Below are 25642 nucleotides of genomic sequence, written 5' to 3'. Positions count from 1 at the left end.
AAAAAAAAAAAAAAAAAAAAAAAGCAAAAGCTGGAAGAATTAACTAACCTTATTCAAGACTCCTTAATAAAGACTCCTGACTGTGGAACAGACTTTTTAAGTGACTCAGTTGCGTGTCCAGTCCTTGGGTTTGACATTACTCCCAGAGAAAAGTCATAATGACTGTACTTTCATTTGTTTTATGTGGCAGGGAGGGTCTAGAGGGCTAAAGATATCTGAGACAACTCAGTTGATATTTGTTATTATGGTCATCTGTTGCTATGCAATAAACCTTCCCCAAATTTAGGGGCTTATAACAACACCTTATCATTTTCTGTCATAATACTGTGGATCATCTGGGCTCAGGTTGGTGGTTCTCCCTTGGGTTTCTCATGCTTTTGTCGGCAGATGACATCTGGGGCTGACTGGTTCCCTTGGACGGGTTATCCAGGACGGCTCGCTCACATGCTGGCAGTGGATGCTGGCTGAACGCTGGGAGCTCAGCGGGGCCTTACTGACCATAGTACCCCTGTGGCCTCTCTCTGTGGTTTGGGCTTCTCACAGCACAATGGCTAAGTTCCCCAGATGGAACATCTAAGAGCCAGTGTCCCAAGAGGCAGGAAGCAGAAGCTGCTAAATTATTTAAGAGCTAGGCCTGGAACTAGTGCAGTATCATTTCCTCTATGTTTTATTCATCAAAGCAGTCTCAGGGCCAGTCCAAGTTCAAGAGGGTGAGTGAGTGACAAGGTCACGTTGCATAAGAGCACAGAGGAGGGCAGATGTTATGGCAGCTGTCTTTGGAAAATGTCATCAGCCATGATGCCGGCTATATTTTTCACATTTTTTGCAAATAATAAACCTAAACAAAATTTAAGAAAAATATATTGACAGAAATATATTTCAAACAATCAAGAAAATACTCCTAAGATGCAAAAAAGATGACTATTCAGTAAAACCTGTTCCTTTAATTTAAGTTAAATTTCATAGATGGTAATTAAAATATGTAAGGCATTACTGATACAATAATCCAGTAAAACACACTGTAGAAATAATGGAATAAATTAACAAGAAAACAATGTTAATAATAATTAACTACCATCGTTGTACCAACAGTGGACCAGGCATTTTACATTACAGCCTTATCTAATCTGTATACAGCCTGATGAAATGGGTATTACTATTATTTTGTTTGTTTGTTTGTTTTGAGACAGTCTCGCTCTGTTGCCCAGGCTGGAGTGCAGTGGCGCAATCTCAGCTCACTGCAAGCTCTGCCTCTGAAATGGGTATTATTACACCAATTTTTCAGATGAGGGAACTAAAGCTTAGAGAGGTAACATATTTTGCACCTGATCCCACAGCGGGCAAGTGATAGCACTAAGATTCAATCCTGGAGCTACCTGATTCCAGGGTCAAGACTTTTTGTACCTTACAGTACTGCCCTTTCAATGTACAGGAATATGGTAAAAACATAGATATGCAAAAACTTTTTTAGAAAGGAGAAATAATAGAACGAATGAAAGTCAAAGATGTGTTGTTTCCTAAACACACACAGTCATGTAAAATGAGCATCAGTATGGCTTCATGTATTATTAAAGGTTTTTTCCCACCATCTACATACGTATGGTAATTATTCCTCCAGGCAGAAAAAGATTTGCCTCAGTGACTCCCATGTTATTCCAAAATATACTTGAGATTTGGGTTAAGTTTTAACAGAAATAACCGCATGATTTAGTATACCAGTAGGAAAGTACCTAAGGACAGAATCATCCACCTAAATGGCACAAGGCTCCTGTTACACCTGTTACGTACGTGATTCTTAGGTTGCCTCAGTAACATTTGGTTTTGGTTCTGGTCAACCAATCGGCTGTAATTACCTTAGTACCACTGTATGAATCTACTGTGTAGTGTGACTAGAGTCTCTAATTTAAATACATCAGCATAGCAGGCAAGGGGAAACCAAGCATAGTTCAAGAGGGGAGGCCTGCCTGGAGGCTGTAGAAAATAGAAAAGGCTTTCAGTCAGTGAAAACAGGTGCCCAGGCATTAGGCTGGATTTAGATTCGGAAGGACACATGGCTCCCAGGATAGGAGACAAGTAGTGGGGAATATCAAAATTATATGTGGTTATAGGTGTGTCTGTGCATATATGCGCACTCAGAAAGTGATCATGTATTCATACAATTCTCTTAAAGTGGTTATTGAGTCTCCACCACTTGTTTGGGACATGTCCCTTGCCTTCAAGTCATTTACTTCTGTATGGGCAGTTTAGACTAGACATACACAAAATGAAAATTTAATAGTGACCTGAGAAGTTTTGAAATCTTGGTTACTGACTGTAGGTCATGGAAACCTAGTCCTGGAAGAATTGTGGTAAGAATTCAGGAGACAGGTGGATCCATTATCTTGCTCTGTGATTTCAGACAAGTAAAATCATATCTCTGCATCTATTTCCTCATTTATAAGTAAAGACAGATGCTAGATTAGATTATTTTAAGACGTATTCCAGTTCCTCAAATCCTTTTCTTCCTGCCTAAGTCTTACAATGACCCAATTTTTGTTATTGTTGTTGTTTGGATTTTGTTTTTTCAATTGTCTGCCTCTAGAATATCCCTTCATCAGATTTATTAGCTCCAGACGAGGAAGGTGGCTGTTTCTTTTCCTCACCCTCTTCCTATGCCTGGAGGGATACTTCACAAAATAAAACAGTGTATCAGGAAATTCTGAATCCAGATACTACCAGTTGAAAGATACCACTGTTTTATCATGACTAAGAAAGAAAAAATAGTTTCCATTCACTGGAAGAAACTATCAGTTGAAGAACACATTACAACATCAGAAATATTAAAATACAAAAAAGTACATCTCAGAATCAGTGAAATCATTTTTCATTTACTCCTGTTCTTTCATTCTCCTTTGTACTTTTAAACATGCTTTAAAAAATCTGTCTCATTCTGATGGGTCTGCTCATCTCCTTTATGAGTTTATTCTCAGAAATTATTTTAGTGGGTTTTTTTGTTTTGTTTTTACAGTAAAGTTCCCTCATGCCCTGTGGTGTGACCATGTGGATTTGTATTGTCCTCATCCTGAGGTCTATGGTTTTCTCTTGATCCTGGCTAGATTTTAGGCAAATTCTTTGTCTGGGAATTACTACAAATGGTGATTGTATGAATCCAAATCTCACCTCAGTATGTTGTACATTTTCCAGCAGGTAGTTCTTTTTTTTCCCGTGAACATCCTAGATGGATTCTGGCATTCTTATCACTTTCCTGGACCAATGAACACAGTGTGTGTGCTTCCTTTCACAGACTAGACCATGCTCCAGGGACACCAGCTTTATTTGGCACCCACTTCCATCTCTCCTCCTACCTGAGCCTGACAAATGAGCCGTGAGCCTTTGAAACCTACGCTAGGTTTGACAAATAGTTTGCAGGAGTAGCACAATCCTTCTGAGGACTTTCCTTTTTCTACCACTCCAGGCTATAAGTCTTTATGCCCATAACATTCAAATGGACATTTTAGTCTCTTTCAAAATTATCTGATGTATTTTTTTCTTCCATCTTCTTTTCTGTAGATGTCATGAAATATCAAAACACCCTTTTATGAGTCACAGATATTCCTGCAGTGTTTGAGGCTTTCATTTTTAGAATTAGTGTACTAGGATAGAAGTAGCCATCCAGTTAAGAAAAATGTATTAAGCATCAAGCATGTCAAACCACATTTTAGGTGCAGGAGAAATAACCCATGACAAGATGTGCTCCTTGACCTTGAATAGGTAAGAGTTTAGTGAGAGTTTTACTTGAAAAAACACTGCATATATAAATGTCCCCATTTTCTTTTGGCATCCTTTTTCTCTAAAAGCGCTTATGTTCTACCCAAGATTGTGAACAAGGTCTGACTACTTGGCAGTGGTTTGGCTTCATGGATTTTCCATTTGTCTTTCCCACAGCTGACCAAGAGGAGGAAGCTCACCCCGAATTCAAATTTGGAAATGAACTTTCTGCTGATGACTTGGGTCACAAGGAAGCTGTTGCAAATAGCGTCAAGAAGGTCAGAGTTCCCTTTCTTTCATCACTCTCAAGAGGTAGCAGCTGTTATTTATGAAAGTTTGGCAATGTGAGAACCACAAGAGAATGAAGTAACCTATAATTCCCCTTCTAAATTGCTTAGGATACAAGTCTGTGCTGGGTGACCAGAACTTGACACATACACAATATTAAGTTTAAAAGGAAATGTAAATTACTCATTAGTCAGAGTCAGTGTTAACCACTACCCATTTGGCCAGTGTCCTCTAAATATTAAAATTTATTGTGTTATTGTAGCTGGGGAGGGAGAAAACGACAGCATCCCAGGGGTAAGGTTTAATCTTGAATTCATCAGGAAAATGACCCCTGAACATCCTGAGTCTAGCCCTCATTCAAGAACTTGTCCTGCTAATTATATACCTTCCTCCTAAAGTAGAGTAAGCATAAAAATGTTTCCAAATATTCAGCCAAGGAAAATAGTTATTCATGTACTTACCTTTTGTCAGGCATAGTCTAGGCCATAATGACCTAACAGGGTAAAACACACTTGCCTTCTGCCCTTAGGCAGCTCATGGCCCCCTGTAGTTTAGGGAAAGGGATCAGAAACAACAAAGAAACAAGCAGTCAAATAACCATATAATTACAACTTGTGATAAGAGCAATTATGAATATAAACATGAGTGCTGAAGAATAATGAAGTAGAAATAATAAGGAAACCAGAATGCGAAGGGTCAAGAGGAATTGGCCATGCACAGAGATAGAGGAATCACTTTCCATGTGGAAGGACCACAATAACAACAGCAAGGGCTGTGAGTAGAGTGGCTTGAGTGAGAGTGGAGTGAGACAAGATGACATGGGGCAGGTAGGTGGGAACTGGGTGATGTAGGATTTTGGAGGCCATTATGAGAAATTCAAATATTAAGTGAAATGTGACACTACTGAAAAAGTTTAGAAAAGGGGGCAGTGTAGCCTGATTCAAGTTTTAAAATATTGCTGTGGTTGCCATATGGAGACTAGTTTAGGAGGAAACAAGAGTGGAAGCAGGAAAAGCAGTGAGGACAGGCTGCTGCTCTAGGCCAGACAAGAGTCCCCGATGGTCAGACCAGACAATGGACACAGAAAGAACTGAGTGGCTTCAAGACATGTTGAGAAATGGGACAGCCTACTGATGGATGGAATATGGGAATGAGAGAGAAAGAAGTGAGATGACCCTCTAGTGTCCTTGTTTGAGGTACTGGGTAGGTGGTGGTACCATTTACTGGCATGGGGAAGACCAAAAGAGAAAGAACTCAGGAGTTGCAAATGGGATGACTATTTGAGATGCCTGTTAAGTATTCAAGGGGAGGTGTTCATATAGCATTGCCATCTGACTCTCTCTCTGGGTTCATTTCCTAACTGTCTAACTTTGGGTAAGTTACTTAACCTCTGTGTACCTTAGTTTCCTCATCTGCAAAGTGAAGACGATAACACCTATTTCATGGGGTCACTGTGAAGAGTGGATGGTTTGTGACATGTCAAGAGCTTAGCGTGGTGCCTGGCACATGGTAACTCCTGTAAAGGTATTAGTTGCTGGTATATTATCATCCCTTTCATCTTTATCATTGTCATTATCCTCATGATCACTGGCGTCATCATCATGCGTATATAGAAGACAGGTTGAGCTGGAGATACAAGTTGGGAGTTCAAGAGATCGTATTTGAAACAATGGAAATACTGAGATGATTCACAGGGAAAGGTGGAAAAGAAGGTCCAAGTGAAGCCCTAGTTAAAGGTGGAGCCAGAAAAGAAGAGCAAGATATGGCCAGAGAAGTAGGAGGGAAATTAGGCAGTAACACCAAGAAAACCAAGAAAGAGGACAGTGTTAACAGGAGGACTGAGTGGTTGATTGTAGAATATGTTAAAAATCTTAGACAAATCAAATTTAACAGAGTTTAGTTAAGCAAAGAACAATTCCCAAATTGGGCAGGCCCCAAACCAGAAGAGATTCAGAGAGACTCCAGTGCAGCCATGTGGTGGAAGATTTATTGACAGAAAAAGGAAAGTGACCTACAGAAAACAGAAGTGAGGTACAGAAGCAGCTGGATTGGTTACAGCCTTATTTGCCTTATTTGAACAGAGGTTGAATAGTTGGCCACCTTTGATTGGCTGAAACTCAGTGATTGGCACATGAGTAGGTTACAGCCTATTTACACATTCATTCAGTCTACAGTTTACTATGTGAAAGTTTATGGAGAAACCTTTAGAATATGTAAAGAGACAGCTTTAGGCTAAACTTAATTTAACAAATGCTACTGACTGATTAAGAAGACTCAAGAGTGTCCTTTGGGTTGTTAGCATGGAGGTCATTGGTAACCTTAAAGAGACATTTCATTGGAGTGCAAGACAGGGTGGTGACACTGGATCACATAGATATGAATGACTAGAGACTAAGCTTTTGAGAAGTTTTGCTGTGAAGGGGAGCAAGAAATGGACTAGTGGCCAAGGGCACCCGAAGAGTCAAGGGAGTGTTTTTGTTTGTTTGTTTTAGTTTTTTTTTGTTTTTGGATGAATGAATCTGGAGTGTGTTTGCAAACTCGGAAGTGGTGCAGTAGAGAGGAAGAGATTAATTTTGCAGGAAAGAGAGGGGATAACTGCCTGGAATTCCTCGAGAAGGTGGAAGAGGGTGGGATCGTTATGGTGCGAAGGTGTGGCCCTTCACAGGAGCAGGAACACCTGATTAGTGAAGACAGTGGATGAAGATGCAGGTAGGCAGATACATTTGGTGATAGGAAGAGGGGAGAGTATTTGTCTGATGAGCAAAGCCAAAGGAATATTGCCTTTACACCCTACCTTTTCTGATATAGGGAATTGTGACTACTTTGAGAATATTGAATGCCTATTAAGACTCAAGAGTATTGTTTTAATACAAAATTTAGCCAGGTGTCATGGCACGCACTTGTAATCCCAGCTACTCAGGAAGCTGAGGCAGGAGAATTGCTTGAACCCGAAAGGCAGAGGTTGCAGTGAGCCAAGACTGTGCCACTGCACTCCAACCTGGGCAACAGAGCAAGACTCTGTCTCAAAAAGAAAAAAAAAAAAAGTTGCTAAAGCCTTCATCAATATTGTCTTAGTGTCTTAGTCAGTTGGGGCTGCTATCACAAAAATACCATTGGCTTAAACAACTAAAAACTATTTGTAACCATTCTGGAGTCTGAGAAGTCTAAGATCAAGGTTTCACCCAATCAGTTCCTAGTGAGGGGGGCCCTCTTCATGGTTATGTCCTCACGTGGTAGAGAGAGAATAAGGAGGCAAGCTCTCTCTTGGCTTGGCCCTCATGACCAAATTACCTCCCAAAGGCCCCATCTTCAAATGCCATCACAATGAGGTTGAAGATTTCAGTATATGAATTTGGGACGGTGTAGGGGGCTGCACCAGCGTACAGTCCATAGCAAATACCCAGACATGAATGCTGAGTTACTCAAGAGTGACCCCTCATGCTGCTTTTCCCAAGCCCCATGACTAAAGCACTAAGTAAATAATTATAATAAAACATCTAAGTAGGTAAAAACTGTCCACAAATGAGGGAAAGAGCAGAAAGATTAGCCCTGCTGGTGCATAAAACAATGAGGCCATCCATGGCTTTTTTTCATCAGTAATGCCCCACCTTAGCAAATAAATAGAATAACAAGTTTACCTATACTTATTTAAGTATCTACATATGTATGGCTAATAAATTTGGAATTTTGCCCTTTAGAGGAGTAAACAAATTATTTCCTTTCTCTAATTAGGCCTCAGATGACCTTGAACATGAAAACAACAAAAAGGTAACAAAATAATTCCCTTGCCTATTTTAAATCAGATGCATCTAATTTAAAACATCTTCAAAGGAAGGAATTAATTGTGGTGATAAAATGATTAAATCCTGATAAGATCACAAAACTAGGGCAGGTGAGTAAGACGATTTTCCTAAAAGTAGGTGTTTAATCCAGTAAGGCATTTTCTTCATTGGAATTAGAGATTTCGTTCCTGTAGTGGAACGACATGATCATCAGCATATTGAATTTGAACTTAAAAATGAGCAAATAGGTCATCAAATCCATATTGTAGCATAATAGGAGGATCTTAGTTCCCAGTACACTGACATTCTGGAAGATCAGTGATTAATTTTACACTGCATAACTTCTAGGAGTATTACTTGATGTTATTAGATATTGGCCTTATTGTAGGGAAGGTAAAGTTACATTTTCACTTTCTTTCATTCTCTTCAAAGTTCTTCATGATGATCAAAGTGATCTTATTTAGTAAGTATTATGGTTTATCCTACAACAGTGAGACTGACAGCCACAGGCAGAAGTTTGCTGTATAACTTCATTCTCATACTTCAGAGCTTCAGAAAATACTGCCTTGCTGCCTGTGGGGTCCTATCCTATTTGGAGTTGAGATCCTATCTTCTCACCCTCTAAATATTAAATTTGAAAGAATTATGAATAAATATGGTTACAGACCTGTCCCAAAATATTTGTGAGTACTTTACTCTCTTGTTCTAGAATCTCATCATTCATAATTAGAGTCAACAGTGTACAGATTGACATTCAGTCATTGCCACTTATTAGCTAAGTTATTTTAATTCTCAAGGCATCAATCTTCTCATGCGGTCAGTGGGTAGGACTCTAATCCCCACTACACATCACAGACAGTAATGAGACCGTGTGTGCAAGAACTCATCCTGGTGCCCAGCACACAGCACTGGTGGTATTTATTCTTATTATTAAACACACATGGAAGGAACAGACATGGCCGTTGTTTGGTGGGGGAGCAGGAGGACACATGAAGAAAATGATAAAAACAAAAACAAAACCAAGTTACGTTACTTGATTATTATTTCAGGTTTTTATTGGTGAAATCAGTTTGATAATTTAGAATGCTCAAATTGTTAAGTCATCAGTTAAGACAAACAAGTCGTCTGACCATTTTTTAACTCATGGATTACATCATGCAACTAAGGAATATATCCAACTAGATTCATTCTATGCAGGAAGTTTAGCTTTGCAAAGTTCTCAGCAAAAGTATTGATCACTTTTGAAGGTATTATTTTTGTTGTTGGTTTTGTTGTTGTTTTTTCTATCAAGAAATAAACTAATTTGTTTTCTTTTTTCTGTATGCAAAGTAATGCAATTTCAGTATGTCCTATGCAGCAAGTTATTAGATTACTTTTAAGATTAAGTGCTTTTTAAAATACTATATACCATGTGTGTATGTGGCTTACATTCTAGAGTGCTATGGTGAAACATAGTCACCAAAGAGGCAGCATCATTAGCACCTGGGAACTAGTTACAGCAATGACTGGCCTCACTGCAGACTCACTTCAGCAGAAACTCTGAGTGTGGGGCCCAGGAATCTGTTTTATTTTAAAAAGCCTTCCAGGTGATTCTGATGCACGCTAATGTTCGAGAGTCACTATTTTTGATGTTGTGCCTCAATTTGTAAAAATATGAGTAATACCTGCTGTGTCTATTTCATAGCATTGCTGTGAGGTCCAATGTAGTAATTTCTTTCTTTTTTTTTTTTTTTTTTGAGATGGAGTCTTGCTCTGTTGCCTGGTCTGGAGTGCAGTGGCACAATCTCAGCTCACCACAACCTCTGCCTCCCGGTTCAAGCAATTATCCTGCCTCAGCTTCCCAAATAGCTGGAATTACAGGCTCACACCACCACACCCAGCTAATTTTTGGCATTTTTAGTAGAGATGGGGTTTTGCCGTGTTTGCCAGGCTTGTCTTGAACTCCTGGCCTCCCAAAGTGCTGGGATTAAAGGCGTGAGCCACCGTTCCTGGCCAGTAATTTCTGGAATATTTTAAAGTCCCTTAAAAATCTAAAAATATCCTACAAATGTAAGATCAGCTTAATATTTTATGATTACCTCCTTTTGCATTATTTAGAGCTACAATAGACACTAACTTCTTAAAGCATCCTTTATATAATTGAGGAAGAAAAAGTCTTTACCTTTCAATTTGTATGTGTGCAATTATCTTTATTAAGGAAATCTGCAGCTCATATCCGTGGGTCCCACTGAAGTCATCGACTTATATGTTTTCTTCCTTGTGCTTGTAGGGTCTGGTAACTGTAGAAGATGAGCAGGCGTGGATGGCATCTTATAAATATGTAGGTGCTACCACTAATATCCATCCATATTTGTCCACAATGATCAACTACGCCCAGCCTGTAAAGTTTCAAGGTTTCCATGTGGCAGAAGGTAACACCAAAGGTTAAATGCAATCGCCTTTTTTGCTTGATTTTCTTTTATGGTGCTAATGAGCTTGTATCTAACTTGTTGCCGTTTTTCTTTGTGGGCATGGGGGCTGTTCCACCTCACCTTATTTTTGTTTCACAGACCATAGAAGCCACCTTGGTATGTGGTGACATTACATTGTCATTCATGACCTCACCCACAAGGTGGCGCTGAAAGACTATGGATTTGTTAGTGCTGGGCCATGTAGCCTCTTCTGTTCCCACGTGCATTCACAAGACTCCTTTTAATCGAAAGCTGATTTTCAAAAAAACATAAGAAGTATTTAAAAACTTCATTTCTGGGCTAGAGAAGCTATCATACTCATCATTATCATAAAAAATTCATATTTCAGGGATAACTGTGGCAATTGGGGTACATGTAATTTCTCTAATGACTCCCAATTTAAATCAGCACTTTTTTTTTTTTTAAAGACAAATGTCTCCATCCACAGGATGTCAGTGAAAGTAGGAGCCACTAACGTGATAATGTAGCATTAGCGTCCAAGGCCTCGTGATTCAGGGTGTAATTGGATTTATTTATTGCTGTTTTTCGCTGAGGGTTTGATGACAGGGTTCCTGACTCCATCTTTGCTTTTCTTTTACAGAACGCAATATTCATTATAACATGTCTTCTTTTAATGAATCAGTCGGTCTTGGCTACTTGAAGACACATGCAATTGAATTTGTCAAGTATCCTTATGTATCAAGTGGAATGAGTGGTTGACTCACATTGGTTTGGCAGGAGCCTCTGAAATAGATAAATGGCTAATATATCATTCTGATGGTAGAGTTAATAAAATGATATGTGGGAAAGGCCATGGCAGCTGTGACAATCTGCCCAAATGAAAATTGTTTTTATAATCCACACAGTGAACTGTGCTCTTAAGCATCATTTGTAAATGTGAAATTTGCTGTGTGCTGTCTACTCGTTTGTCGTTGTTGGCCTAGACCTTTGTTGTTGTAGCTCTTTGTCATTTATTTTTCTCTGCTGTAGGACTCTTTTTTTCTGTTTTCCTTAATAAGTTACACAGTTATAACAAACGGCAAATGAGTCGCATTTACCCCAAGGGAGGCCGAGTGGATTCCAGTAATTACATGCCTCAGATTTTCTGGAACGCTGGCTGCCAGATGGTTTCGCTGAACTATCAAACCCCAGGTAGGAGCTGATGTCCAGTGACCCCAAATTCCATGAGAACACTTTGACAGGATAGTGCCAGCACTTCCCATCGGTTGGCTGTGGGCATTTTTTAAAGGAGGCAGACATATGGCAAAGCAATGTGTTGTTGGATTTATATAATGGTGAGAAATTAAAAAAAAAAACAAAATAGAGCAAACAATGGTAGAAGATAATGTGTTGTGATTGAAATTTAATTCCTTTCATAAATGCCATGAGTATTCTTGCTAACCATTATCCCATATTCCAAAATATTGCTCATTTTTCTTCCTTTTGGATCAAAGTTGTTATCTTTGTTTCCAGAGGCAGAATTAAGTGAAAAGAATTTGAGTATCTTTGTATAGCAACAGCGACTCATTTCTCCTTTGGCGTATACCCTGACCACTGTGAACATTCAGCAAATATGACTGACACAGTGGCACTTCACCAAAGAAGTACAGAATATTTTGGAGTAAACTCCACTAAAATGGTGTATACGTAGTTACATATTTGAAGAGGTACTAATCTATAATTTGGTCCTCCAAAGTGTACTCAAAGACAGGTTTCCAGTATATAATGACTTTTTTTTTCTGGAAGGAAAAGAGTAAATTTTATAATTGCATAAACAAATTTTAAAGTTTTGAGGTTTACTTAATAGCCTAGGATCACAGTATTAAGATTAGAGGTAGCAAAACAGAAATAAAATAGATAGAAATATGCCACAAAACCTATTCACTGTATATGGTCAATTCTACAGCATGGTTCTTACAATTGGTGAAATAAAACAAAACCAGAAAACCCTTTTTTCCTTCAATTCTTTGCTATATAAGAGTATTGCCCATGCTTCCCAATTTGAGAATTTTTTTTAAAATCTATTTTGTGTTTTAAGAATCCCTGTCCACCTTGTTCCCTGCTATCTGGACTGAGTGGAAGGTCCTTTGACTTTCATTCCTTCAGCATGAGTGTGAGCTGATTACTTCCCACGCCTTGAGGGAGCCTCCCCAGTGACCGGCAGCTCCTACTGGAGTCGCCATTCTGCATGGGGTCGCCACAGTGCTTGCTAGGTTAGACTGTGACATGATAGGTACCAGTACAATCCCTGAGTGTTTCTACCTGGGGTCCAGTAACAAGGCCCTGATGACTTCACTTACTTCAAAAGAGGCCAACTTGTGTTCTCAGTTGTCAATGAGTTCATAATATGGATTAAATGGCTCTAAACAGTTTATTCACTAGGCCAGCTTATGTTTTATTCTATAATATTAGGTTAAACACAACATTTTGAGGAGGAAAAAATATCCCTCAGTTTGCCCATTTCCTTTGCTGATGGGAAGAAAAAAATATTTTATTCACTTGCAAGAGAAAAGTCACAAGCCATGCACTGCCAGCGTAGACCCCACTGGAATAATTCCCCCTGCGTCCCATCCTGGAAGCGTGCCACTGAGTTTTATGAGATACTTAGCTAGCTCATTTTCGAATCTTTTAAATCAAGTTTCATGTTCACCCTCCCGGGTATCTCCAGTGTTCCTCTGCCCGGGGATCCTGAGATCCATCCTCTCCCACTGTAGCAGGTTGGATATCTCTGCTCTCAGTACTCATCGAACAATGGTATGACTCCTATATTGAATCCGTTTTTAAAAGTGACCTTTAGCATGGTCTTTATGAAAACACATTTTATGTTTAATTTAAATGAAACATGCGGTCGGTTCGACATGGAAGAGAGTATGCCTTAAATAGACCAAGCAGAACCTTGTAGTATTAAAGAGGGACCAGGGCCTAGGAGCAATCTGATACCTATTGTTTAAAATCACCCCATCAGGGTCTTTTTTGTCTAGGAAGACAAGATGCTAAATTATTTTTGTCTCTTGACAGATTTAGCGATGCAATTGAATCAGGGAAAATTTGAGTATAATGGATCGTGCGGGTGAGTAATGTGATTTAAACTGTTATCTAGATTTAGAACTCCATACTACAGCCATAATGAAGCCATGTCATTTTCAATTAGAGACTACAGAACTTAAGCTGGGTTTGAGGGATGGAATAGAAGCAAATGAAATACCTAGAGAATATTTGCAAATATACATTCTTCATCTACCTCATTTTACTAAGCAGGTTTTGGATGTTTTTAGTCACAAATGAAGCGGTTCATACATATCCTAGAGTTTAATCCTCTCACTTTAAAATCAATAGTGGAGGAGATTATTACAGGACAGGTACTAATCCCTGCACACTTGGACATTAACTGGAGATGTAGGCCTTAAATATGTGCATTTTACCTAGGACAAATCAAGTAATGAAGTTAATTTCATATGTAATGAAGTTGTGTGTGTCAAACTGAATTTCATTCAGTTGGGAATAAACCTTTGTCCTCTATTGATTCCTTTTTGTGTCTTGTAAGTAGCAGTTATCAAAGAATAATGCATGAATATTATCCTAGTTTCCTTAAATAGCAATCTTGAAAACTGAACCAAGAAGTGAAATAGGAAATGTCAATTTCACGGAAACACTGAAAGGTTAAATGAAAATATAAAATTAGAATTCTCTAGAGATAAAAAAAGAAAAACTCTGTGGTCATCCCCTCACTCCACCTCGGCCTCATGCATCTGTCCCCAAGCAAGTAAATATTGATAACTCCAGACCACTGCCCAAAGGCCTCTAGAGGAATCCAATGGAAAACCATCCCCTGTCATAATGATGCTATTAGGAATTTCTTCATGGTGGCTCACCTGATTGGATGTCTTAATTTTTCTCACTGAAAACTGCCAGTCAAGATAACATTTTTCAGCAGTTGTGAGTTTGAAATGACTTTTCAATGAGCACACTCCCTCCCTCTGCCTGCCTGGTGGATGGTTCTCTGCCAGTATGGCTGCCTACACGGTGACCATGCTATTCCCCAAATCACCCACTACTTACATACCTGGAGCATGCCCTACATTTTCCTCTGCTGTGTGCTTTGGAAGAAAAAAATGTGTGTAGTTGGGAAGAGAAAGTTCTGAATTCATATTTCAGAATTTTGTGAAAGCAATTTTGTTATTTAATGCCAAGTGTTCCAACTCAGGAGATTTTTCACATAAATTGCTTCGCAGACCTCTTCCTCTCACAAGTAGCGGGCCGAGGCATAAAGTCCCAGGGCTTCAGCCCTGGGCTGTGAGTAAAAGCCCTGGGCTGGGAGTCTAAAGATCAGGGTTTGAACTCAGCTCCCAGCTGCCCCTAGTTCTTTCTGTGTTGCCTACAGCAGCTATGTTAGACTCAGAACCTCTCTTCTCTGCTTGATAAAATGAAGATGGTGACACCTGCCACATAGGGTTTGTTGTACTCAAAGGAAAAAAAAAAAAATGCTTTTTTTTTTTTTAACAAAACAGGGAACTAAAAAAGACTTTGTCCTTTGACAAAAACCGAGTCCTTTCTGATGAGACCCACCTTTGGGTTTCCCTGTCAGTCACTGTAGAATCCAGTTTGAGCAAGAATTGTGCTAATTCAGTTTAGGGAAAATCCCCAGCTCTTGGTATCTTGACCACCCTGGATATCCTGTCACCTTGGCCTGCCTTCAGCAATAATCCTATCAAGTCAGTTTGGCCAGAAATCTTTATCCTTCATGTTTCCTCATAGAAATTTTCCATCTGCTGGCCCTTACCCTACTCCATGGTTCTAAATCTCCATGTATGCTTCTTGAGGTCAGATTTGAGCCCTTATACCTATCGCCACGGCTCCCTATCCCCTTGAATAAAGTCCACTTTACCATGTTTAACAAGTGTTTGGGTACATTTTTTTTCTTTAACAGTTTACGACAGCTCTGTAAAGTTGAATGAATGTGTACAAAAGTACTTCAGGAACTGCACATTTCTGTGCAAAAGTGAGATTTAAGAAAAGCTTAAGGCCCTATGATCAATCACACACAGAGATATTGCAAAATTCAAGGAGTGCTCTGTTCAGTCGTCCTTTAAGGACCCCAGGGAGGCAGCCTTGGCACTCCTGGCTCTTACAGGACCCGTCGGGCATGGCTGTGCTCACTTCTGGAACCGTGCAGTGGCCCAGTGATGCTTAAAGCACTTTCCTCACCCACCTCAGCAATCACACCTAAGGTGCCATTAGCTGTCCAACATGCAGAGAGGAATCCTGGCAGCTGGGCCTGATGCAGGGAGTAGAATTGTTTCTGTATAAAACAAAGTCCTGAGAGCCGGGCACAGTGGCTCACACCTATAATCCCAGCACTTTGGGAGGCTGAGGCTAGCAGATCACGAGGTCAGGAGATCGAGACCATCCTGGCTAACACAGTGAAACCCCGTCTCTACTAAAAATACAAAAAATTAGCCGGGCGTGGTGGTGGGCACCTATAGTCCCAGCTACTCGGGAGGCTGAGGCAGGAGAATGGCGTGAACCCGGGAGGCAGAGCTTGCAGTGAGCCGAGACCACGCCACTGCACTCCAGCCTGGGCGACAGAGTGAGACTCCGTCTCAAAAAAAAAGAAAAAGAAAAAAAAAAAGTCCTGACAATCCTATGTTTGGTTTGTTTTTCCTAGAGTTTCTGCTTAGCCATCATTAGCATGTGCAGTGTCTCACTCTCTCCACCATTATTTAGTTATTTTTTTCTTAAGACAGGGTTTCGCTCTGTCACCCAGGCTCAAGTGCAGTGGTACAAACGTGGCTCATTGCAACCTTGACATCCTGGGCTCAATCTGTCCTCCCTCCTCCACCCCTCAAGTAGCTGGGGGTGCCCACCACCACACATGGCTAGTTTTTGTACAGATGGGGTTTCACTATGTTGCCCAGACTGGTCTTGAACTCTTGAGCTCAGGCAGTCTGCCTGCCTTGGCCTCCCAAAGTGCTGGGATTACAGGTGTGAGCCACTATGCCTGACCTCATTGGTCATTTTAAATTCCATTCATTTATTTTAAAATACCTTCATAAACAAGGATAATGTTGCTACTTTAGCCTGAATTCTGTGCTGATGTGTTGGACACTATGTGACTAAAAGCATACACCTCACCAGAAAGGCTGAAAAATAGGCCGTGCAGTGGGGCAGCCCAGCTTGATAAAGTATTAGGGATACCGTTGACTCTCTGATCGCCTAATTCCCCTTTCCATACACCCAGCTGGTGGCAAAGGCTGTCACTGGCAAGGAAAAGAGAAGAAATTGCCGTCACCTGCATGCTTCTGTGTTCCATGGTGATGGTAGATGTGGGGCCCAGTGCTGCACAGGAGCTTCTGTCCCTGTTGCTCGGGCAAGCTGGGGCACTGCATGGTTTTCACTGTGTCACCCTTGTGGTTCTCCCACCCACCTGCAAAGACTTTGAAAAACTGCCCCTTTGGGCTGAGTCTGAGGACTGCATTTCTTAAAGAGGCATTCTGTGCCTCTGTGGAGGCCTGTGGAGGCAAACAATCCCTGTTTTATGTAGAACATCAGTGTGCAAAGTACACAAACACCCCTAGGATCTAGCAACTGTAGCAAAATGTCAGAAACCCCCCTGGGAACTCCTTCTGTGCTCCCTGGCCGATCTTGTGGGAGGGCACACCACTGGGCCCCAGTAAGTATGCATGTTACCAGGAAAGTGAGCAGTGCTTTTAACAGTCTCGTTTTGAAGATGGAAAATGGAAGACATTTCCCTAATTGCAAATGAAACAAAATAGTGTAAATTAGTATCTAAAATCTTTTTAGGCTTTCATAGGAAAGTGGGTGATTGATATCAAAACAGTATGTCATTTTATGATTCAGAGGTCATTTTTACACAGCAGTTCTCCCTTGCCCACAGGCCATACGTTCTAAGAACCCCAGTGGATGCCTGAAACCACCAATCCCAACATATATATACTGTGGTTCTATATATGCATACCTGTGATAAAACCTAATTTTATAAATTAGGCATAGTAAGAGATTAACATCAATAACTAATAATGGAACAGTTTTAACAATATAGTGTAATAAAAGTTATGTGAATGTGGTCTCGAAATATCTTAATTTTTTCTCTTTTTTATGTTTATTGGCTATTTTGATATTCTGTTTTGTGAAGAACTTCTACGCATTTTCCTGTTGGGTTTTCTATCTTTTAAAATCGATTTGTTATTTCAAAGTTTTATTTTCCAACTTTTATATTAGGTTCTATTTTAATACTTTGGGAACAGAGTTGACCAGGGGTAGCTGAAGCCTCAGAAAGCAAAATTGCAAATAAGGCAGGTTACTGTATAATATCCTCAAATTGGAATGTGTCTTATAATGCATAGCAACTTGCAGTTATAATCAACAGTCATTTTGCTTTCTTGCAGCTAAATAAAATGGCATGTTGGACAACTGATGGCATCTTAGGTGTGATGAAATAGGATGTGTTTCCTTATGACCCCATTTTCTCATTGTTGGGGCTCCTATCCACCCACCTGGTTGGCAACCCTTCTTCTCTCCCTCTCTTGCCTTCCAAGGCCCTACACAGTCCACAGAGAATCCTTGGATCCCTGCCTTCCCATTGGCTTTGACCTTGTGCCTGTGCCTATTGCACAGACCTACATGTCTGGAATGAGTTCATTTTCTGTACCAGTAAGCACCAAACAGACCATCTATGTCATTTGCAGGGCCCAATGCAGAATGAAAATGAAGGGCTCCTGAGAATTTTAGGATGGTGGATGCAGAGCATAAAACCAAGCATTAAACCAAGTGTGGGCCCTTCTGAATTCAGGGCCCCGTACAGCTGCACAACTAGAACATCCACATAGCCAGCTCTGGTGCCAGACTCTGGTTTCAGCTTCCCTATCAATACCCCAGGTCCCTGCACCCTGACAGCCACCAGGGATATGAGAGGCAACCTCTGCGTCTCTCTCAGACCGCCTTGGACCCAGAACAGATGCTCCTTTGACCTTCAAAGAAAGCTTGCTAAGTGTCCTATCCCAGGCCAAGACTTACCTCATGGTCCTGACAAGCTTCTGCGTACTCTGTTTTACCCTCTTCGAGTATACAAAATGAACCCATTTCACCGGAGCTTGCCTGCTTTGGAGAATTGGATATGGGTTTCTTGCCCTTTTCCCCTGCTATTTCTCATTTTGGATCAATTCACTCTTTCACAGATGAGTGTTCTGTGCAGATTTGAACGGGGGGATGTGGAAGAATGTTTTTGACCCTGAGATGTCACCATGATCCGTTTCTTATTTTGGTGGGTGGGAAGGGGCTCTTGATCTTTAACAAAGGACTGTGGAAAGTGAGGAATCTCTGGACACTCCTTCCCAGGGAGATTCAGGACTGGAAAGGTGACTCCAGTTCTGGATTCATCCAAGTCCCGACCTTCCTCAGGAGGCAAAATCCCTCATTTGCCACAGCTGAGGTCCAAATGCTGCCCGTCTCCTGAAAGCCAGAACCACCACCGTTACCTCCCCCCATAGTCTGTGTCAGTTTTCCTTCCAGAGAAAGCTGGTGGGCTTCCTTCGGAGATGCAAGTGTAGTATTGTAGCTACTCACCTACTTTCCATTCTGATTCTTTACCTTTTGCTGTATCATCATATTTTCTCATTGCCAACTCTAGCCACACAAAAAAAGCTACAAATCTAAAACTCCATGAATACAGAAGATGATCTCTTCTATATAGTTAGAGAGCTTTTATATTAATATTGTGAGGTGCATTCTCTTGGAGACAAGTGTTCAAAATCACCTTTAACATTTCAACAATTGTGTAAATTTCTATATTCTTCATAAAAAATCAGTGTTGTCTCTTAAAGATTCCTTTTTAGATTATCAAATGTAAGGGAACATTTTTAACACTTTGTTATTTGTTCAGACTTAGAAGGTAACAATGAATGGTGACTTTTTCAAAACTAAGAAAAGTGACATTAAACTTTAAAGAAAAAATATCATGACTCAGGATCCCTTTTGGGTTGTATTTTAAAAGATAATGAAGTTGACATCATCTAGACTTGAAATTAATAAAAGTTATGTTTCTAAGGAAATGTAGAGTTTTGAGTTCCCCTAATTTTGATTCTTTTACATTTAAAAGCAAACCTTTACTTTTGGGAAAAAAAGTACTTTTATTTTCATGTATATACTGCTTATAGTTTGGATTCTTTAAATCTGTGGTTATTCTTATTTCTAATTAAGTTTTAATTTTTTTTAAGTTTTTTGACACATGTTTCAGGGAAATTATGGAATCTGGACAAGGTGTGATTATGTGACCACTACCCAGTGGACATGAGGGGCAGACATTGCATAGTGGGGATAAATTGCGGAACATTTTCTTTGCCTCAAAATCTGTATCCTTTAGCTTTGGTCTCCCAATAGGAACTTTAATGTACCTTCTGTATCTGTATTTGCCTATTCTGAACATTTGATATAAATGAATTTACATAATATACGGCCTTTCGTGCCTGGCTTCTTTCACTTAGCATAGTGTTTTCAAGGTTCATCCAGGTTGTAACATGTATCAATACCTAATGATTTTTCTTGCTGAGTAATTTTCCATCGTACGAATATACCACATTTTGTGCCATACATTCATTCATGGATGGACTCATTTGGGTCCATTCATTTGGGTTATTTCCATCTCTGGATTATTACAAATAATGCTGCTATGAATGTTCATATTTTGTATGTTTTTGTATGAATATGTTTTCATTTATCTTGGTTATATGCATAAGAATGGAATTGCTGGGTCATATGGTAACTCTATGTTTAACTCTTTGAGGAACTGCCAGACTGCCTTTCTAAGTGAATGCATCATTTTACACTCCTACTAGCAACACATGAGAGTTCCAATTTCTCCACATCCTTGTTAACACGTATGGTTATCTGACTCATTAATTATAGTCATCCTAGTGTATGTGTAGTGATATCTCATTGTGGTTTTGATATTCTTTTCTCTAATGACTAATGATGTTAAACATCTTTTTATGTGCTTATTGGTTTTTTGTGTATCTTATTTGGAGAAATGTCTGTTCAGATCACTTGACCATTGTTTAAACTAGATGAGTTGTTCCTTATGTATTCTAGATACAGGCCTCTAATCAGATATATGAATTGCAATTTTTTTCCTTTTTGTGACTAGCCTTTTTACTTTCTTGACAGTGTCTTTTGAAGCATAAAAGTTTTCAACAGAAAATCCAATGTATTGTTGCATGTGCTTTTGGTATTATATTTAGAATCCATTGCCAAATTCAGGTCATAAGATTTGTCATTATGGCTTCTTTTAGGAATTTTGTAGTTTGGCTCTTGCATTTAGTTATTTTATCCTCTTTGAGCTAATTTTTGTATATGGTATAGGGTAAGGATCCAGTTTTACTTATTTATCCATTTATTTGCATGGAACTATCCTGTTACCCTGTCACTATTTATTTAAAAGACTATTCTTTCGCCCATTGATTGGTCTTGGCATCCTTGTCAAAAATCAATTCGCCATAGGTTCATGGGTTTATTTATAGACTTTGATTCTGTCTCATTGATTTATGTGTTTTTCTTTTCTTTTCTTTCTTTTTTTTTTTTTTTTTTTTGAGACAGAGTCTCGCTCTGTCACCCAGGCTGGAGTGCAGTAGCACGATCTCAGCTCTCTGCAAGCTCCGCCTCCTGGGTTCATGCCATTCTCCTGCCTCAGCCTCCCAAGTAGCTGGGACTACAGGCGCCCGCCACCACACCCTGCTAATTTTCTGCATTTTTAGCAGAGATGGGGTTTCACCATGGTCTCGTTCTTCTGACCTCGTGATCCGCCAGCCTCGGCCTCCCAAAGTGCTGGGATTACAGGCGTGAGCCACCGTGCCCAGCGATTTATGTGTTTTTCTTCGTCAGTACCAGACTGTCTTGATTAAATCTTGTAGTTTTGTAATAAGTTTTGAAATCAAGAAGTGTGAGACACCCAATTTTGTTCTCTCTTTTTATGTTGTTTTGGCTATTCTTGATCCCTTGAGTTTCGATATGAATTTTAGGATTAGCTTGTCAGTTTCTACCAAAAAAAGTCAGCTGGGATTTTGATAGAGATTACACTGAATTCACACATCAATTTCAGAAATATTGCCAGCTTAACAATATGGTCTTCTAACCCATGAAGGCAAGATATCTTCCCATTTATTTAGCTCTTCTTTAATTTTTTTAAACAGTGTTTTGTAGTTTTCAAAGTGTAGGCACTTATTTTTTTTAAAAAAGTTTATTCCTAAGTAGTTTATATTTTGCTATTATAAGTAGAATTGTTTTCTTAATTTCATTTTTGTATTGTTCATTGTCATTCTATAGAAATACAATTGAATTTTTATATATTTATCTGGTATCCTGCAATAGTGGTGAATTTATTTATTCCAGTAGTTTTTTTAGTGGATTCCTTAGAGTTTTTTTTAATTTATGGGATCATGTCATCTGTGACTAGAAATAGGTTTACTTCCTTCTTTCCAATTTGGATGCCTTTTAATTCATTTTCTTGCCTAATTGTTTCTACTAGAAATGGGGAAATAATTTATTTTTATTTTCACCTACCTCTAGCTGAAATGTCAGTTTCCTTTGATTGTGAATGTAGACAACAATCCACAGTCACATTAGTGGTACCCATGACTCTCTCATCACAGACATTGTCATAGTTCATTACTGTTGTTACAGCTGTCTCAAAATATTTTTGTGCTTTGAGATTATTGTCATCCTAATTAGATCTTACCATTAGATCTTATAATTTAATGCATTATTAAAAGTACAATTAATAACAGAGGTAGAATATCACATATTTTTATATTTTGATAACTGTAGCTAATATAATTGGTTTTTCATTGTTATTCTTTGCATTTTATTTTATACATATAGAGAAAAGCATTTAAAGGGGACCAGGGAATAAAAAAGTTCCAGAGAAGATGATAAGATCAGGAAGTCCTGGATGCCACTAAGCCTGCCACTGAGCCAGCAGCTCTTTAAGGTTGTTCATAAGGGCAGGCACGTTCTTTTCCATCCTTAGGACTCTCTGCTTAAAAGCCTAGCTGCTGTGTTACAGATGGAGAGAAGGAAGCATCCATTCATTGTTTCAACTAGCGAGTGTTTTAGTCTTTGTAAAACCTACTAATAAACTTCTGTGCTTTTGTCCTACCAGGTACCTTCTCAAACCAGATTTCATGAGGCGGCCTGATCGAACATTTGACCCCTTCTCTGAAACTCCTGTTGATGGCGTTATTGCAGCCACTTGCTCAGTGCAGGTAAGGCCCCTGCTCATCACAAGGTAGTATAAATGTATATGCAAGTGGTCCTTGAAAGAAATTTTAAAATATTTAATGTTAAATTGCAAGATCTTTGTGCTGCTCACAACCTTGACTTAAGATTCCACCCTCTTTTTAAAAAATGAGACACATTTTTTCACTAGTAAAATTATTAGCTATTTAAAGTGAAAGACACCATCAAAAAAGTACCTGCTACATGATTCCGTTTATACAAAATTCTAGAAAATGCAAATTACAGGGACAGAAATTAAATCAGTGCTGGCATTTGAAAAAAGGGCAGGGAGGAATGGGTTACAAAAGGGCACAAAGGAAATTTGGGTGATTATACAAATGTTTATCATCTTAATTATGGAGATAGTTTCACAGATGTGCTCATATGTCCCAACTGATCTAATTGTACATTTTATTTTTTTGTTTTTTATTTTTTGACATCAAGTATCACTCTGTCGCCCAGGCTGGAGTGCAGTGGCACAATCTCAGCTCACTGCAACCTCCACCTCCCAGGTTCAAGTGATTCTCCTGCAGCTGTAGCTGAGATTACAGGTGCCCACCACCACACCTGGCTAATTTTTATATTTTTAGTAGAGATGGGTTTTTACCATGTTGGCCAGGCTGGTCTCGAACTCCTAACCCCAGGTGATCCACCTACCTCAGCCTCCCAAAGTGCTGGGATTATAGGGATGAGCCACCATGCCCGGCCTAATTGTACATTTTAAATGCATATAATTTGTTGTGTGTCAAATATACCTCAAAAAAGCTGGTTCAAATTGTTAGCTAGAAAATAATGTAAACGAAAGACCCTAATAAATGGCTATAGTCATTTAAACACTACATGAAAAATCGTCTCTCCATAGCTTTATTGTAGATAGACTAACATTGGTCTTTACAAATATGTAAAACTGTCCTAGCTGACCAGTGTCAATATCAGTAACAACAGACACATTCTAAGTTCACTTTTCTGTGTGTCTCTTTTCAAGACTTCTAAAAGAAAACATTAATAAGTATGGCATGATGGAGTTTCAGAGCTATGAAGGGTCTTAGGACATACCTGAATTCATCACTTCATTTCATAGGTGTAGACACTTAGGTGAGATGAAGAGGCCATGGACACTATTTATTTGTATTATGATTCATATATATTTTTTCTTCATTCTTTTTCTAGACAGTTCTAGAAGGTAGAACATCTGCTTGAAACAGTTGGGGTCTTTCTGCGTATAGTAGTTGTTCAATAATGTTTTGGTTAAATAGGAATGAATACTTTATTGCCGTAGATAATTGAAATTCCTGCCCCCACCCAAAAGACAGAATTTCTTGCTTCCTGATTACTTTTTGCTACTGATGCTTACACAGAGTTTATTTCTCTTTGCTCTATTTCTGTGCTGCTGCAGGTTATATCAGGTCAATTCTTATCAGATAAGAAAATTGGCACCTATGTAGAAGTGGATATGTATGGGTTGCCCACTGACACCATACGTAAGGAATTCCGAACTCGTATGGTTATGAATAATGGACTAAATCCAGTTTACAATGAAGAGTCATTTGTATTTCGGAAGGTAGGACATTTTCCGCCTGTCAAACTTACTCTACTAATTTGGGAACCATGTTTTAGTTCACAGACGCTACACGATACAGAGGCACTTATTCAACCGACAACATCTTCTTTTTCTCTTCTCCTAATGGCTAACTTCTGTAGCTGTCATAGGATCATTGGTTCCATTTGGCCCTGCCCTCCTTTTGGTTCTCCTCTCTTCTTGGAGGAGCCCATCTCCTTCATGGCAATGCCTCAGCTCTGGGTTTGCCATCTTTTAGAATGAGTCCTTGCTGGTGGACACCATCGCGCACTAGAGAGTTCTTCCCTGCCCTGGAAGTTACTGGTAACTTACACTATTTCTTCAGCCAAGTAGTCAGGTAAGATGCTGCACTCCAAAATTTAGGTCGGTAGACGTCACTGTATGGGTCAGTTGGCATGGTCCTGTCTCCAGAAAGAGTGGTACCTGTTACCTACTTGCAGGTCTTGTCCTTCTTGTGCTGTTGTTAGTGTTTTACTTTTTTCTCCTAATACTGTGTGTTGGATCCTAAAAACAATCACAGCCATTCTTTCCCATGTTCAGTTTTTAATCTCTTACTCACCTTTTCCCTTGGTTTATTTTTTGTCTATTGAAGATGCAGTGAAAAATCCACATGTTGACAGTGCTGTCTCCAAGAATGTTCACTTACCTTTCTTACTTATTCTGTTATCCTGACCAAAATGATTTCTTGCTGCTTCTTTAGGCACAAGATTTCCAGCTGGTTCTGTTCCATTTGTACATCATGCAACACAGATAATCGGCTTCTTGCCTTAACAAAATAGGGATTATCCATTTCAGAATAGAGTAACTGGCTTACAGAAACCAAATGAAGGAAGATCAATGTAGGTTTGATGAAACAGGCCATTTTGACATTTAAGTTTACCCTGGGATGTGAATCCCGTTATCCATGCAACCTTTGCATCCCAGTGTCTTCTTCTCTGTCCCTGTCAGGATATGGTGTAAATTACATACACGGCTGTGATTTGGTTTTTTCCTTCCCTGGTATTTCCAATTTGTTATAGCTGGATGCGCTAGTGTTCTAGCACATACTAACACAGTATGGCTAGTGTTCTTTGGCATAGTGAATAATCCCTATTCACATTTCTAGAAATTGAGAAAGTTGACTCAGGTATTCTTATGTTTTGGATGAATGAAGAAATACCCAACTTAGTGTTTATATATAATAGTTCTGGCACTAGAAACAAGATGCCAATTCTGAGTCCTTCTCTGTTCTCCAGAAGTTAAGTAGTTTTTTTCACTGCTAGCGAGTGCTTTAAAAACTTTTTCTTTCTTGTCATTGTTGTATTTTTCACTAATCTCACATGGCAAGAATGGCAAAGCCCAACCCTCTATTCACTGCAAAGGGAGCAAGAGAGAGGGAATTGGCTAATTTGCCGTGATTTTTCCTCTTCATCTTCATTAAGCTGGAATTAAATTATAGCCTCCAGATGTAAAAAGGCAACCATCCATTGTCTAGCTCTAAACATAGCACTCACATCAAGTAAGATGTCCTG

At 39.4% G+C, this 25642-nt stretch overlaps 1 protein-coding gene across 13 annotated transcripts in view; it reads left to right on the top strand.

Moving 5' to 3' along the window:
* The window catches only part of PLCB4 (phospholipase C beta 4), a 425441-nt gene that overhangs the window by 342334 nt on the left and 57465 nt on the right, over positions 1-25642 (top strand). For 10 of the 13 annotated variants that reach the window (XM_017868901.1, XM_017868893.1, XM_017868900.1 and 7 more), the window contains 8 exons: positions 3925-4025; positions 7768-7803; positions 10087-10228; positions 10869-10953; positions 11295-11419; positions 13286-13337; positions 22437-22539; positions 23949-24113. In XM_017868901.1, the coding sequence (XP_017724390.1) occupies positions 3925-4025; positions 7768-7803; positions 10087-10228; positions 10869-10953; positions 11295-11419; positions 13286-13337; positions 22437-22539; positions 23949-24113 (809 nt within the window). The remainder of the gene's footprint in view (positions 1-3924; positions 4026-7767; positions 7804-10086; positions 10229-10868; positions 10954-11294; positions 11420-13285; positions 13338-22436; positions 22540-23948; positions 24114-25642) is intronic. The other 3 variants (XM_017868899.1, XM_017868902.1, XM_017868898.1) reach the window with 1 other exon arrangement.

Source organism: Rhinopithecus bieti, unplaced genomic scaffold (genome assembly GCF_001698545.2).
Source record: "Rhinopithecus bieti isolate Rb0 unplaced genomic scaffold, ASM169854v2 scaffold_4658, whole genome shotgun sequence".
In the NCBI taxonomy this organism is placed as follows: domain Eukaryota; kingdom Metazoa; phylum Chordata; class Mammalia; order Primates; family Cercopithecidae; genus Rhinopithecus; species Rhinopithecus bieti.
This window is presented reverse-complemented; position numbering and strand designations above follow the sequence as displayed.